Below are 15,897 nucleotides of genomic sequence, written 5' to 3'. Positions count from 1 at the left end.
CATATTTTGTGTTGCGCCTGTACAAATCATGTCATGTCTACAAATATCGTCTCTCTATACACACACACAAGAGGGACAAATGTATGATGGTGAATAAAAATTCCAATCCCATACTTAAAGATTTTCAAGAGATGAATACTTCAATTCTAATCGCACAGGATAGTGAATTTAATACTCTTGGAATTATTAGTAATTATAAACTTAAATGCACTTTGCATATAAGCCACTTGTAAGAACGTCTCTGGAAATCTGAGTATTTTGTACGTCCTCTTAGTAGACTTCTCAGTTAAAACCCCTTCTCGTCCGTTACTACATTGCATCGCACTACATTGCATATATATATATATATATATATATATATATATATATATATATATATATATATATATATATATATATATATATATGAGGAGAATTTACACAGGAAAAATAATAAAACGCCTTCTCAACTTTCTACATTAACTGCAGTTTCAAACTTCATGTTCTTTTCAAGGAATACGTTTATAAGATGTTTCCATAAGAAAATGCAAAAATAACCGTGATGTTAATATGGTCTTTCCTTTAAGTGGAAATATTTATCATTTATCATTTAGGAAATAAATGTATTTAAGAAAATTTCTAAGTTTACAGAGAGACCTCCGAGGCTGAGTTCATTAGCGCGATAGCGCAGCGTAATGACCCAGGGGCCGCTCGCCAATGCGGTCGCTGCGAGTTCAAGCCCAGCTCATGTTGGCTTGCTCTCCAGCCATAAGTAGGAAGATCTGGCATCAATCTATGGATAGTCGTGGGTTACCCCCGTGGTCTGCCCGGTTTTCTTCCAGCATAATGAAGGCCTCCGTCGTATAAGTGAAATATTCTAGAGTACGGTGTAAAAAACAAATCAAATCAAATATAAATACCAATATCATTGTGGTAGCATTTTCGTTACATAGCTCTTGTATTGATGTCAAATAACATGATGCTGATTTAATTGATTATAGTCAGAAGTTTGAGTTTGATCAGGCCACTCACCTTGACAGTAATCAATTTAGGCTAGATTTAAAGCCAAATATATTCGCATACACCATCTATTTGTAAAGCGATCAAACACAGAAGTATTTCCTGTCCAAATCTCTTTTGGTTCTGGTTACTATATGTGTTGAAGTTTTACGTCATACTTAACATTTGTTTTTTCAGCCATATAACCACATATATAGGTGTGTGAACATACATAGCGCCTTCTTGTGACAAGGCAACTCCTATCTCCCTCCCATCCAATCATGTTTGTCTGCTCTTACCTCTGCCCAATGCTGGGCGCAAAGCTTAGCGGAACAGAAGTACATGACCTAACTTGGTTTTGATCCCTTGTCTCCGGACTTTGACGCCGACGCTTTAATCATGAAGGCCACCTATGCGGTGGTTATCTGGCGGACAATATAGGTCACCTGATGTATGCAAAAGCTTATTTCTAACATACCTGTTGATTCCTTACGCTATTTTCATTATTTCTTGGGGGAAAAATGGCCAAGTCACAGAAAATAAAAGATAAAATGAGCGGTATTTGTTGGCGTTGAATCCATCTGTGCATTTTGTCTTATGAGCTGTCTTGAAATAGTTCTTAGTATATAGTACATTTGTGAGTATAATTACTTTGTGGTACCGACAGGGTATTAGCTAGACAAATATTGACTCGTACTATTGGGCGAATAATGACAAATAAAGTATTCATCGTGTCATTGTACACTCGACAAAAGCCTTACTTCGTCGTTTTGTCAAGTACATAGTCACACTAAGGTTGTTTGAATGTAACAGTAGTACACATTGTACAAAACATAAATATTTCACTATGAACGCAAAACGACATGTAAGCAGATACGAGTTCCTTTAACTTACCATATTTGAAGGGTGCATACGTGGTTCTAGGTTCAGAACGGTTATTGTCGTATTTATCTCACGAGTTGTGCTCACGTAGACTGATGATGTAATCACGTGTGTGTGACGTACTCACTCTTGAAAAGTTTCTTATAAGCATATGCACGAATCAACAGAGCATCGTCCTTTAAATCAGGTTTAGGGAGACTATCATAAAGAGCGACAGGAAGCTGTGTGACACCCTAATGGCTCTGCTGGTAATGTTCATTACCGTCCTAGGTTTATATGGAGTGCCACCAATTCGTAAGTAACCCTGACCTTCGCTAAATTGTCAACCTCTTAACAAACTGACAAGTACTTGTACACATGTTCTTGCAATACTTCAAACAGTCGTGTGGTGAGTGTCAAATTTCTAACTAAAGTCTTTGGAAGTATCTTTGTCCTGTTTTACACTTTGTTATATTAATCTTAACAACAATCTTGACATCTAATTATCAGTTGGTTTAGATAGCTATACATTTTTGTGCACTTTTATAAACATGTAACTGGACACATTGTTAGATATGGCCGTGCTAAGAAATTTTAGACAATATCACAAATTCCTGAAATTTACTATTAAAACTGTGAGGATAGACAAATTTCCCATAATTGAAATTATATGTTTGACATGTAAGAAAGTAACTCGGTTACTTGATATTTAGCTGTAACGCAAACTAAACTCTTAACATCTGCCTTCTTGTCGATTCTCATTATCATTATCATTTTTGGTCTATCCGTTATTTAAGTGAAAACGAATCTTAAGAAATTGTTCAGGAAAATATTTTTGACTGTTTTCATTCTAATATCATTGAACCAAATGCCTAGTGTCAACATTATTGTAGGCCTATTTCACAGTAGTTTTTAAATCTGGGATATTGCCGTTATTTATACCTATTCTTCCTACCTGATTTCTTCACTGATCAGTCTGATATAGCTCATGCAATGAGAAGTATAATATAAATTTACTTCTTTAGCTACGAAGTGACCAACGAATAACCAAACACAAGAATAGAAAGATAACGCAAAAGATGTACCCATAGGGCAAGTAAGCAAAATGGAACATCTTTAGAGGCAAAGTAGATATTCTTAGTGACACGCAGAAGAGTGTGATGCAACGTTCCGTTTTCTAGACTAGGCACATTCAGTTTATGATGGAGTTGGTGACAATAATGTCACATTTTGTGCCCAATCAACAACCAGTTAAGATATTCGGGTCTATCTCAAATTGTTTTTTCGTCAGGAAACACTATTTGACTAACCCACTATAGCCATATTGTACGCTTGTGCCCTTTAGTTTATTTATGGGGTAGTATCAAGCACGTTTCAATTTGCCGTAAGGGGTGTATCGTTTTGCCCCACCCTGAAGATCAAAATGAGGTCATTTACTGAAGTTTTATTCTCCGCTTTCTGTTAAAAATGTTGAAATGAAATGCAATTTCTTGAGGATTACTTTAAAGATAATGTATGTAACATCTTGGACACTTCCTATTCGAGTTACACTGCCTAAATTATTATATAATTTAGAGGTTCGAAATTAAGTGTTTTGTATGGTCCCTTCTTCCAATACATGACACGGCATGTCGCATCTATGCGTCGAAACAGACGTTTGTATACAAATAATGACGTTTCAAGTCAATAATCGCAAGGCCAATTCCTAAAACGACGTTTAACACAAATCACAAAACAATGAAGAAAGTATATAAATTACGAAAACAGAACGGAATTCTGCAAATAGAAGATGTCAGCAGTTTAAAAATTTGTTGGAAAGACGCAAGGTGTGACTTAAGCGAATGAGTGAAATCAGTATTCAAATTATGTAACATGCTAGAATAGTTGTCGAAAACAAAGTATATATATATATCCATTGCTGTTTGATTGCAACTGTTCGTATGGAGCTAATTCAAAAACGATGAATACCCTGCCTCAAAAATCCGGGTTGAGCAGACACATCATGAAGCAGAGCGTCAGATATTTTGCAAGAGCCTGTGATCTATATTTACTTACAGGAGAATTATATTATATATTACTTATTGTAAAACATTAAAGAACGTGGGGTAAAGGCGTTTGATGGAATAGCCTTGACATACCATGTTTTGTAGTAAGAACATGTAACGCTGATTGAAACGGTCACACAACACACACGCTCTGACAAATACTACAAGGCGAGGATATGTACACGTGGTGTGCAAGACCGCCATATGCATTTGACATCATGTTGGGAGGAGAATTTACAATGCTCTTGTCGTAAAGTCTGCGAGAGAGGAAACGGTTTTTATCTTTGTGCGAATACAGGTCCAGATAACATGCACCATCTGAAGTGTCTGTGGTTTACTTTAAATCCAGCGATGGCGGGTTAAATATCTTTCACAGGCTTGCACTGATTTTTTTTCAAATACTTCTTTCAGGGTATAGGTCGACATAAAATACGCTGATGTTGCGGCAGTGGTTGTGATATTGAACTCATCCACAACCTGATAGTAATAAGTTATGCAGATAAATACAGTAATATGAACTTTTCATTTTTGAGTCTAAAATAGGTCATGCATTGAAAAGGTACACCCGTGACGAGCGGATCCTTGCCGAAAACGATTTCTCAAAATTCCAAGTACAGTATAAATTTACTTCTTTAGTTATCACGTGACCAGGGTCACCAGGGGTAAAGTAAACAAACAAAGGGATAGAAAGATAACGGAAAGGATGTGCCCATAGAGCAAATTAGGGAACATCTTTAGAGGTGGAATAAACATTTGTAATAACATACAGATTTTCATTCAACCCTCCGTTTTTTTAGACTGGGCACATTCAGTTTGTAGTGGATTTGATGTCAGTAATGTCACATTTTTTTGCCCAATTTACAATCAACTAAGATAATCGAGTCTATGTACGTTTCAGCTATTAATTTCGACTGCTATTGCTCGTAATTGAATGCAACAAGAGTTGCCTTTGGAATCATATTATAAGACAGACAGTATAGTTTCAAGAAAAAGAGAAAATTTCTATTTCATTTTGAGGAACATTTTATGTCTCTTTGTAATTCAATTTTTTGCAGATTTATGGACCGTCTGTTTCATCCACATATTCTGTCAGTGGTCGGAAATATTTGGAAGTGACGTTATCGATAAACATAATGGGAAAACTGGACCAGCGTAGCCCACCCAATGCTGTGTGCCCCTTGACGTCAATTCACCAGCATATTGAATTTCCTCTGATCGCTGTGGTTATAGAAAAATTGTATTTCAATGCCATCTTAGCGCAATAAGGAAAAAGTAGACAAGCTTTCGTGTGCGTTTTGATAGTAGCTCACATCCCTAGCTCTATATTGGGAAATAAAAACCAAGCGTTCTTGTAGGCTTTAATGAAAATTGAATACAGGGGTCTGATTATCTGAGTGACATAGCAAAGTACACGCCAATAATTCGCCGTTCGAAATTAGCGGTCCGGATTAACAGATTAACAATTAATGATATTTTTGTCTCAGTCTAGTAGGTTATTTTAAAAAAGTAAAATCCGTCAGCCTCTTTTGTGGATGTATAAAGAACGCAAACCCCACAATCTGTAAAATATATATACATATAACAGTAAAGTGCATTGGGAAAATATTAAATACATAATACCCCTTGTTTTAAAAATCTTAAAGGATCATATTTGTGTAATACACAATGCCCTTTGTGCTCAAACACTGAAGGCGTCATATTTGTATGATACCCTGGTATGACGTAAGAAACATTCCCCCGGCGCTTTTCTTCCTGAGCCTTGGAGACTGTCGCCTGAAGACAACTTCCATCTTCCGTCCATGTGTTTTTCGCCCATGTGTCGTGCATTTCTGTCGTTCAAACGTGAAGAAGCTTTTAAGTTACTTTAAAAAGGTCTGTCCCGTTTTACCAAGCACAGAACTTACCTGAGAAAAATTCTTGAATGTTGCATTTAACAACCGTCATATCTGCAAAAAAAATCGTAACACGTACATATAAATGTTGCAGATCTGTTACAGGTGCCTAGCATTACATTCGGTTGTTCTTCTACTTTACATGTAAGGGAATTCTATCAACAACACACCTTGATTAATTCCCTGTATGATATATTCGCACCTTTTTTAAATCTTAAATCTAGGTTGTACGTCATTGTGCTATTTGAACATATGCCAGCTGTCAATTTATCTGTTGAAAATCTTCAACTACTGACCGGTTGTTTGATTAGTTTGGATGTCGGCTTAGGAGACTTTCAACACTCACCCCTTCTGGCACAAGTACACTGCTACCACTTAAAGAAAGGGCTGGAATCAAACATAAAAAAATTTTTCGCTAAGACATATCCTAAAGCTTTAAGCGTAAGACAAGTGGCGTGAAATAAATTGCAATTAACATCACTTCATTTTTCACGTGATTCGGTTTAAGCCATGGTGTGTAATTTGCTACTGTTTAAGTGTTTACATGAACAGTTGCAATAAAACCGTAACTGAGATCAACTGAAAAGATGCCGTATTACACCAGTTATGCATAACCATTTACAAATTCTCTCTCTGTCGTTGCTGCTCTGGTTGCACTGTAATATTAATACTTTAAAATGCAAAAACGTTAATAAAACGAGTTCACACATACATTGCAGTTGGAGCGTGTCCAGACACAATGACCTTGGCACAGGGGCGATGTTACCAGGTTAAGAAGGAGTCTGTATCTGCGAATGAGGCTTTTCACAACTGTGTTAGGGACAAAGGATTTATTGCAAAGAAACCTTTCCATGAACTGCTTACTTCAGGCAATGACCTCCAAGATCTTCATCTGCAGGACAACTATTGCTATTGGATGCACAAGGTATACCTTACAGATTACGCGAAATCTATAGGTAAGATAAATTGTTATTTTACGCCGTACTAAACAATATTTCACTTATACGACGACCAGCATCTATGCATCTCTGATGACAAGAGGGCGCATTTTATAGATGACGGACGAACATTTGCCGTAACCCTCAATGCCTCTTTTGTGGTCTTTTATTATATTAGCTGAAATTGAAGAGTGCGGAAAAGTGTGCATAGACAACATTATGGACGGCCGAAGAACATGAAGAAACATGAAGTATGACCGATTATAAATTCATGATGAGGATGGATACGACAAGGTTAACTCATGTAGAATTAGTGTGAATTAGTCATAAAATTGCAATTCTACCAAAAAGTGTACATAGTTTAGGGTAGAAGGTGACTAAACGGATACTGGTTATAGCGTCACACTGGTGGAAGCTGGCTAAATGATTTATTTGATTGGTGTTTTACACCGTACTCAAAAATATTTCATTTATACGACGGTGGCCAGCATTATAGTGGGTGGGAACCGGGCAGAGCAGCAGGCTAAATGAATACTAAATAAAGCATACTGCTGATCAGCATATCTGTGAATATTAACATATTAAGTATTTGCACGTTAAGAAAAAAAAGTCAATTATTAACTTTTATCAATGAGCGGTGTTAATCTAGAATCCAGTATAATTAAAGTCAACGTCAATCAAAATTTAGCCTAATACTTAATAGACTGGAGGGTAAGTTACTCAGTTTGGTAAAGTTTGCCTCGGTTAAAAGGAAATTTTATTCAGCTGGAAAAGCTGAATACCTTAACTAGCATAGAGACAAGTGCCATTAAGTGTTAAAGTCTGAAAAGGATGAAAGCTACACAAGGGACATGAACACAGATGTAAATGGTTCATCTCAATGTGAATGGGCACATTTTCCTGCGAAAGTGACAATTGTTCTCTTGCCATAAATAATCAAGACTTGTGTTTCTCCACAAACGTCATGACAGTGGTAGGAATAAAACAATGAAGCACACAGCTTGGGCCAAGACTACTTCAGGCGGAAATAGTTTCCCGTTGCACTCAAAATGATGGAACTGACATGTGACAAAAGTCTATATGGTAACTTGCAAATCTACATGTATGTGTAAAGCATGATTTCGTCCCCATATGATTTTGAAGCCCTCAAATACCAATCCGAAGTGTAGCAAGACTACAACTGCTCGTGGCGCCTCCGTGGTCCACGTGAATCGGAGTGACCCAGAAGCCACTCACCAATGCGGTGGTTTTGAGGTCAAGTCCAGCTCATGCTAGCTTCCTCTCTAGCCGTACGTGGGAAGTTGTGTCAGCCACCCGCAGATGGTCGTGGGTTTTCCCCGGGCTCTTCCCAGTTTTTTCCCACCACAATGCTGGCTGATGTCGTATAAGTGAAATATTCTTGAGTTGCAGCGTAAAAGACAAATAAAACAATGAATTATTTACAGCTGCTCGTTTAGGTTTTACCAAGCATGTCACTTATACGTCAGTGTGGTTTTGGGTTTAGATATGCCGTGGTAAAGGGGTTAGTCATGTTTGACATCAAGGGTTACAATGCCATGACTATCATTGACTACATGCCTACATGTAAGAGTTTTAGTACGGTTCGAACGTTTAGAAGTTCATTTTAACTATTTACTTACTATAGGTGAAAATATTTCACCTATACGACGGTGCTCAGCATTACGGTGGTAGGAAATCCTGATTATTCTTTTTGCTCGGCAGACCTTCCCAAGTACGACTGGCCACGTAAACTGCACACCTTTAGATTATGTTATTTACAATCCTGCTATTATGTGACAGACGGGGTTTTAGATACATTATAAGTCTGCAAGGTTGTGTGGCCATTCTAATTATACATGCGTATACATGCTTTATCAATTATACTATGCCTTACATCATAAACAAACGTCTTCTATAGTAATTAACCAGACTGCCACATCCATGCAAAAGTTTTCCTTACACTCTAATCAATGCCCTTGACTTCCTAATGACATCACTTCCATTAGTTTTATTAATTACAGAATCCAGCTCTTCTCTATCCTGGTACTTAGCGGTTGTCAATCGATGCCCTGTGACTTGTAGAAATGGTGAAGATTTCCCCATTGACGGCGTATTCTGTAAAGAAAAACGTTTCTATATTTGTGAATATGGTAAGTTGCCATTTCCTACAGGGTGGTATTTTTAGATGATTATCATACATGTACGTGTAGTGGTGTTTTCTTTTTTATCTAAGACCACCAGCTCTTGCATTCGTGTTGATCAAAACTTGTGCTATTACAGCTCTATAGTGAGATTCATCTACAACCAGTAGTATTTGTTTATATAGTTAATGTACTCGTGGTAGTATTCGTTTACATATTTATTAGATTAATTGGTGTTTACATATATTACACTGCACCTGAGATTTTTGTTACCAATACGAGGGTGGATAATTTGCTTGACTGTTAGACATTGGAATGTCCGTAGTAAACCTCCAGCAAACGCACTGTACAAATATATAACGACATACAGAAACATTTTCACTTAAACGGTGACAGTCAGTTTTATGGTTTGGAGAGACTTGTTATCCCCGATGTAAACCAGTTACCTTTGGCAAATAACTGATAAAATATCTCAACAGTGACGGTCCGATCAATAAGTTGTTTTCTATACGCAATACTTCCCTGTTTTTGTTGAACAGTACTCCTAAATGTTTGTGCAAAAAGCCACAGTACTTTTCAGCCAAGTTGTTAAACAGAACGTAATTGTTCGCTTTGTAATTAACACCAGCCAGCATTGGCATCTAAACACATTCATTTGTATACAATGGCATACATTTCTAAATTTCCTGTTTTAGAGGAATCCGTGTTTCAGCCGAAAATACCACCCAGCGCTTCATCGAGTACAGTGGGTAAGGCAAATAACACATGGCTGTTAGGTGGGGGTGACGTGTAAGGTGGTGTTGTTTTGCTAAAATAAATGAGTGATTGTAGTTAAGCAGAATTTTACACACATAAAAATCAATATTCTTACAAGTATGTTATTAAATGTCCTGTATGATGGGCCCGTGCGAACCAAACATATCCCAGTTAAAGTATGTATTAATGATTGACAAAATCGATGGTAGTCATAAAGCATATCACGTTCTCTTTTTGGCAAAAGTAGTATTTTGATACTTGGGATTAGTTAGGCTATATAGGCTGACAGCGGCGATTGGTCAAGCAGCGTTCTTATTTTGTCTTTCTTCACAGTTGTAACCAGAGTGTCCAAATCTGATCTGATCCTAGGATCCCCGTTGTTCACGACACGAGCTGCCGCAGCAACGATGTGCTCCCGCATTTGTTTAAAGTCCGAAGGCTGTGCATTTTTTAATTTCAATATGGCCATCCGTGAGTGCAGAGGATTCACGTGGAAAGAATCTGTGTCTTACAGCGAGGATCCCGACTGGGAAGTATGGGTAGTAAAGAAAGGGTAAATCTCAAAGTACACAGCGGGATTTTTTCCATTTCCTCATGTACACCCCTTTCAGCGTCGCTCTCGGTACAATCGCTCTACCTCACAGTCAACACTACACATTCCTAACTTTAAATTCTGTGTGACATACGTAAGAGATTGCGTAGGCTAAATCTCTCATATTATGTCCTCGTGTGGATATATAACCACAAAGTAAGGGAGTGGAGTGTCGGGCGTGAGGGTCTCGTAGGACCAGCCAATCCTAAGCCACATAAATTCCGTCCTCCGCGATTACCGGTCGCAACCCACAAATCGCGTTTCTCCTTAAGAAATTTCGAGTTGTTTAGAATCGGTTTAACAGTAAGAAGATTCTGTACAGAGCTTTGTATGAGGTCTCTGTATTAGGCATCTAAATCCTAAATCCATGCATCGAACTAGATGTCAATCAGTAAAAACGTTCCAGGTCAATAACTGCAAGGTCAATTCCCAAACGATAAGAAAAAATAAACAAACCGCCAAGGAACTACGAACATTAAGTACGACCATAGGACAGAATCACGCAGAGAGAAGCAGTCAACAGTTTTCCATGATGTTGGAAAGAAATCAAGCGTGTTCTAGGTGAGTGAGTGAATTCACTACTCAAATCGTGAACCAGAGTAGAATATAAGTTGTCGATAACAAAATATGTATCTCAGTTGCGTTTTATTGTAACTGTCCATATATGCAACGTGGCGACCTAATTCAACACGATTGGTATACACCCAGTGGTCTCAAAGGACGTTTGAGGATGTCAGTATGAAGGGAAAGTATAATTGCGTGTTTTTATCTCGCAACGGCTTTGTGTTCGTTAGTTATTTTGTTCAGTGTATATGTAGTAGCAAACTACGTTGACGTTGTACAGATATTTAGCTACTGTACACTGTCATAATCCCAGTTAATTATTTACATTCATGGGGGTTTTTGCCCCCTGGATTAAGGACAAATTTTCTCTGAAGGTCAACAAGCAGGTTAGACAATGGAATATTCTAAAACCTACTTGACTTTGGCTGAGCTTTATTGTCTACACGTATATTATGAATTGTTTACAAGTAAAGCTCCAAATGACACGGTTTCTACCTTTGTCGAGCACCGAAAGGGTAATTGGCTTTAGTTTGTTCTGATATTACCTTCCTCTATTATCAGTAAATAGGAGCCCTTACATACCGAAAGGACTGCAGCGTAGACAATGAAAGCATCGACAGTCCAATGCCTAACACTAGGACGGCGACTAGAATGTGATAGCAAACAACCGGTAAAATATAGCTTCCTTTCAGATGGATGTACAGACAGACCGAGTTATATACAACTTGTCGACTTGTATGGCCACGCTGAAGACCACATAATTATATGTTTTTAATCAGGCAAATTATATCGTCGTTCCACTTCCATTCCCTATCGGTCATTAAAACTTCATAACTCTGATCCAAAAATTAAAAGAATGTGTCATCAGGATCCTCGGGTAGAAGAATTTTTGTGATTTTTAGCATGCGCCCATCCTCGTCCTCACAATATCTCTGTCTCATCGTACTCAATCATCTGATCGGAAAATCTATAAACCTTGCTTTCCTTGAGAAATTATTTGCTATTTATACTATTGACGGCTGCGAACTAAAAAATGTGTAAAATTTGTATACAATTTCAGTAGACGTGCGGTTTCTGTAAACATTTTGTTAATATCAAAGAAATATGAAAATGAGGGGAGTTTCCTTGAAAATAATCCGGAGAATATTTCCGTTCGTGAACCACAGCGTCACCTGTCATCGTGATGATCCTCACATTTACTTGTTACTGATTGTGGTACAACGCTCTATCTAGTGCCAACCTCAGTCACCATGACAACCGTGTTAAAGTCAACTAAGGATTAGTTTGGTTTGGTCAGTATAGTTTGGTTTATAGCCCCTCTGTCCATGACTATTGTTCTTTGTTCGTGTATCTGCTTGACCTTTAACTTTCCTCTTTTGAATAAAGTGAACCTTTGTTCTGACATATGAGTTTGTTGAATTAGTTTCCTGTTTTTAAGAGGTGTTTATATACATTTTGTGTCTAAGTAATTGATTTGAAATGTTGTATAACTAAGGCTAGAGGAATGTCTTGAACTTCCGAAGCTGAAGTGACCTGGATCAATGTGTTTCACAATTTATACAACCTGTGATCATCGAGTTGTACATGTGAGACAGGGGCCGTGCCAGCTATAGAAAATGGGAATAGTTTGCAAAGCATCATTCTGTCAACAGGTCTCCACTTAAGATACCATGCTTGCTTGGGCGAATAGATTGGGGATAGCATCAGGTTGCCATTGATAGCAAACTACAACATACAGACCACCACCACCCCTTCACGCTGAGTCGTGTTTTTTTTTTAACGTTGCCTTATGTTTGGATACTTTTGTTCATTTTAAGTTGATACATTTCTGTATTGTTTTGTTAACCTGTCTTTAAGTCCAGTTTTTGGACTTTGGCTGTCTGGCATTTTGGTTGGTTCGCGTCACTAGGGGTCCTAACACACGAACCTGGGTAGGCCAAGGAAGACAACATTTGTTGCTTCCTGTTACATTTTGGTGTCGACACGAGGATTCTTAGATGACGTTGGGAATAAGCCGAGTTTCATTTGTGACTGAATCTGAGATCGCCTTTCCAGAGATTGGCTGTTTACAAAGGTATGTGAAAGGTGTTAGCTTAAAGAAGACGGTTAACCGCAGACATGGAAATGTGGTAGGCAGAGCACAAAAAACGCTTCAAAGCCATGTGGACAGTGGGGTAGGGTTACCTGGGATAAATGCTAGCCAGGTGTTTGATGAGGTAGACATGACTTTAACAGCCGAAACATGTAGGTTAGACGAGGTAATTTACGGCTTAATGGTAAAACAACGTGTTACTGGAAACTAGGCACGAGGGCTCCGAGTTGGAGGATAGTCCGTTAAGGGTTTACGTTGGCCCCTAGGAACAGTACGCCGCACTCAAGTTCACAACCTCCTAGTTCCTTCTATAAACTGCAAAGACGGGAGAAAGAACCTGATAAATTCAATGGTCGGTCTGTGTATTTGTGCTCAGCAAAATACTGGCGACGTACGTGAGGATGAGGGCCAGAGATTTAGCCTGGCTTGTGTTACAATTTATCGGACATCAGGATGTGAATCAAGGCTTAAACCAGCTAGCAATGCCCACTGGTATATTTCATCGGATCTCAGAATATGGATCTGAGCTAGCGATGTACGGTATTAGGAAGATCGGACATTATTATGTGGATAAGAGAGATAATCCAACTGGAGACAAAGCGTTATAAATGGTATGGTGTCGGGGAGCGAGTCCGAAACTGAGCTTACACAGTAATGTGCAGTGTTACAATTCATCGGACGTCAGGATGTGAGTCAGAGACTTAACTTAGTTAGCGACGGACAGAGTTGTAATTGACCGCATCTCAGAATGTAGGTCAGACACTTAGCTAAGCGGTGGGCAACTGGGCGAACTTTAGAGTGTGGAACAGACTTGGCCCAGGTAGCTATGTTCAGTTTTATAACTCTACCGCATGCAAAGATAGACAGAGAGGACCTTTCAAGCAACACCGAGTTTGTCACGCAACACGTGTTCCTCCCCAAATAATACGCCGCCTTGCTCTTTATTATAGGCATTTCAACATGTTAACGTGATAGACTAGTATTTATAATCTAGATATGCGAAACGTCGAAATTCCTTTTCAGTGAGAAAGGAGCTATTTCCGAGTGAATAGATATCACCTTTGTTATTACAAAAGCTTTACATTTCTACAAACATGTGCGCCTGGTAACGATATGAAACGACTTCATTCATACTCAGCTTTGGAATATCTAGGTCAGCTGCTGAGTTTGCCGTTGACTGGTCTAAAATGCATAACGTCCGTGGTTGTGACGACAGAGCAAATGAAATCATGCATTATGCCGGGTTTTTTTTCATTTTTGCTTTACCTGTAGTGATTGGATAGATTTTAACACCTTAGGTGCTTTGTGGGTAGCCTGATATCCCCGGATCATGTTTCGTATTAGCGTGATCGAGTTACTCGACAAGCACTACTACGGCTGTTAAAGACCTGACAGAGCTATTCGTTCCTCCTGAAAACCTGTCACAGCTGTTTGTTTCTCCTGATGATGTAACATAGCTTTTGGTTCCTCCTGAAGATCTGTCACAGCTGTTTGTTTCTCCTGATGATGTAACATAGCTTTTAGTTCCTCCTGAAGATTTTTGGCAGATTTTGGTTTCTCCTGAAGATCTGTCACAGCTGTTTGTTTCTCCCGATGATGTAACATAGCTTTTAGTTCCTCCTGAAGATTTTTGGCAGATTTTGGTTTCTCCTGAAGATCTGTCACAGCTGTTTGTTTCTCCTGATGATGTAAGATAGCTTTTTGTTCCTCCAGAAAAATTTTGGCAGATTTTGGTTTCTCCTGAAGATCTGTCACAGCTGTTTGTTTCTCCTGATGATGTAAGATAGCTTTTTGTTCCTCCAGAAAATTTTTGGCAGATTTTGGTTTCTCCTGAAGATCTGTCACAGCTGTTTGTTTCTCCTGATGATGTAAGATAGCTTTTTGTTCCTCCAGAAAATTTTTGGCAGATTTTGGTTTCTCCTGAAGATCTGTCACAGCTGTTTGTTTCTCCTGATGATGTAAGATAGCTTTTTGTTCCTCCAGAAAATTTTTGGCAGATTTTGGTTTCTCCTGAAGATCTGTCACAGCTGTTTGTTTCTCCTGATGATGTAAGATAGCTTTTTGTTCCTCCAGAAAATTTTTGGCAGATTTTGGTTTCTCCTGAAGATCTGTCACAGCTGTTTGTTTCTCCTGATGATGTAAGATAGCTTTTTGTTCCTCCAGAAAATTTTTGGCAGATTTTGGTTTCTCCTGAAGATCTGTCACAGCTGTTTGTTTCTCCTGATGATGTAAGATAGCTTTTTGTTCCTCCAGAAAAATTTTGGCAGATTTTGGTTCCTCCTGAAAATCTGTCACAGCTTTTTTTTTTCTCCTGATGATGTAACATAGCTTTTTGTTCCTCCAGAAGATTTTTGGCAGATTTTGGTTTCTCCTGAAGATCTGTCACAGCTGTTTGTTTCTCCTGATGATGTAAGATAGCTTTTTGTTCCTCCAGAAAATTTTTGGCAGATTTTGGTTTCTCCTGAAGATCTGTCACAGCTGTTTGTTTCTCCTGATGATGTAAGATAGCTTTTTGTTCCTCCAGAAAAATTTTGGCAGATTTTGGTTTCTCCTGAAGATCTGTCACAGCTGTTTGTTTCTCCTGATGATGTAAGATAGCTTTTTGTTCCTCCAGAAAATTTTTGGCAGATTTTGGTTTCTCCTGAAGATCTGTCACAGCTGTTTGTTTCTCCTGATGATGTAAGATAGCTTTTTGTTCCTCCAGAAAATTTTTGGCAGATTTTGGTTTCTCCTGAAGATCTGCCACAGCTGTTCGTTCCTCCTGAGGATCATACATAAATTTAAGATCCTAAAGAAGACGTAGCACAGTTTTGGCTGCTTCTGAATATCTGACACAAACTTAGGCTCCTCCAGAAGACCATCCAGAGCAGTATTTCTTTCCTCCTACAGGTCAGATACAGCTTTTGGTTCCTTCTGAAAATCTGACAGCTTCTGCACATGTTTAAGCCTAAGATATGTGCCCCTATACGCTCATGAATTTGAAATGGATGAGAAAGACTCGCTGATCACCAAGTGCGATGTTTCTATAACAACAGAAA

General features: G+C 38.5%; 2 protein-coding genes across 2 annotated transcripts in view; both read right to left on the bottom strand.

Moving 5' to 3' along the window:
- The window catches only part of LOC135462505 (uncharacterized), a 30,977-nt gene extending 25,047 nt beyond the window's left edge, over nucleotides 1-5,930 (bottom strand). The window contains exon 1 of the mRNA XM_064739732.1: nucleotides 5,789-5,930. Within this exon, the coding sequence (XP_064595802.1) occupies nucleotides 5,789-5,828 (40 nt within the window). The 5' untranslated portion in view covers nucleotides 5,829-5,930. The remainder of the gene's footprint in view (nucleotides 1-5,788) is intronic.
- An 8,309-nt stretch (nucleotides 5,931-14,239) lies between these two features.
- On the bottom strand, nucleotides 14,240-15,635 carry LOC135462504 (involucrin-like). Its single transcript, XM_064739731.1, has 2 exons — nucleotides 15,246-15,635; nucleotides 14,240-15,079 (listed from the first exon to the last, which is right to left on the bottom strand). Exons 1-2 carry the CDS (start codon nucleotides 15,633-15,635, stop codon nucleotides 14,240-14,242), a joined length of 1,230 nt encoding a protein of 409 aa, XP_064595801.1.
- Nucleotides 15,636-15,897: the final 262 nt, after the last annotated feature.

This window comes from Liolophura sinensis, chromosome 2 (genome assembly GCF_032854445.1).
Source record: "Liolophura sinensis isolate JHLJ2023 chromosome 2, CUHK_Ljap_v2, whole genome shotgun sequence".
NCBI lineage: Eukaryota > Metazoa > Mollusca > Polyplacophora > Chitonida > Chitonidae > Liolophura > Liolophura sinensis.
The sequence above is the reverse complement of the archived record's forward strand: the minus strand, read 5'-3'. Positions and strand labels throughout refer to the sequence as shown.

Excerpts from the sequence above, each read along its gene's own strand:
- LOC135462504 (XM_064739731.1), bottom strand. The coding sequence starts at position 15,635 with ATGTATGATCCTCAGGAGGAACGAACAGCTGTGGCAGATCTTCAGGAG. Across the intron at positions 15,080-15,245 it reads ATCAGGAGAAACAAACAGCT|GAGAAACAAACAGCTGTGAC; the intron begins GTGACAGATCTT and ends TTACATCATCAG.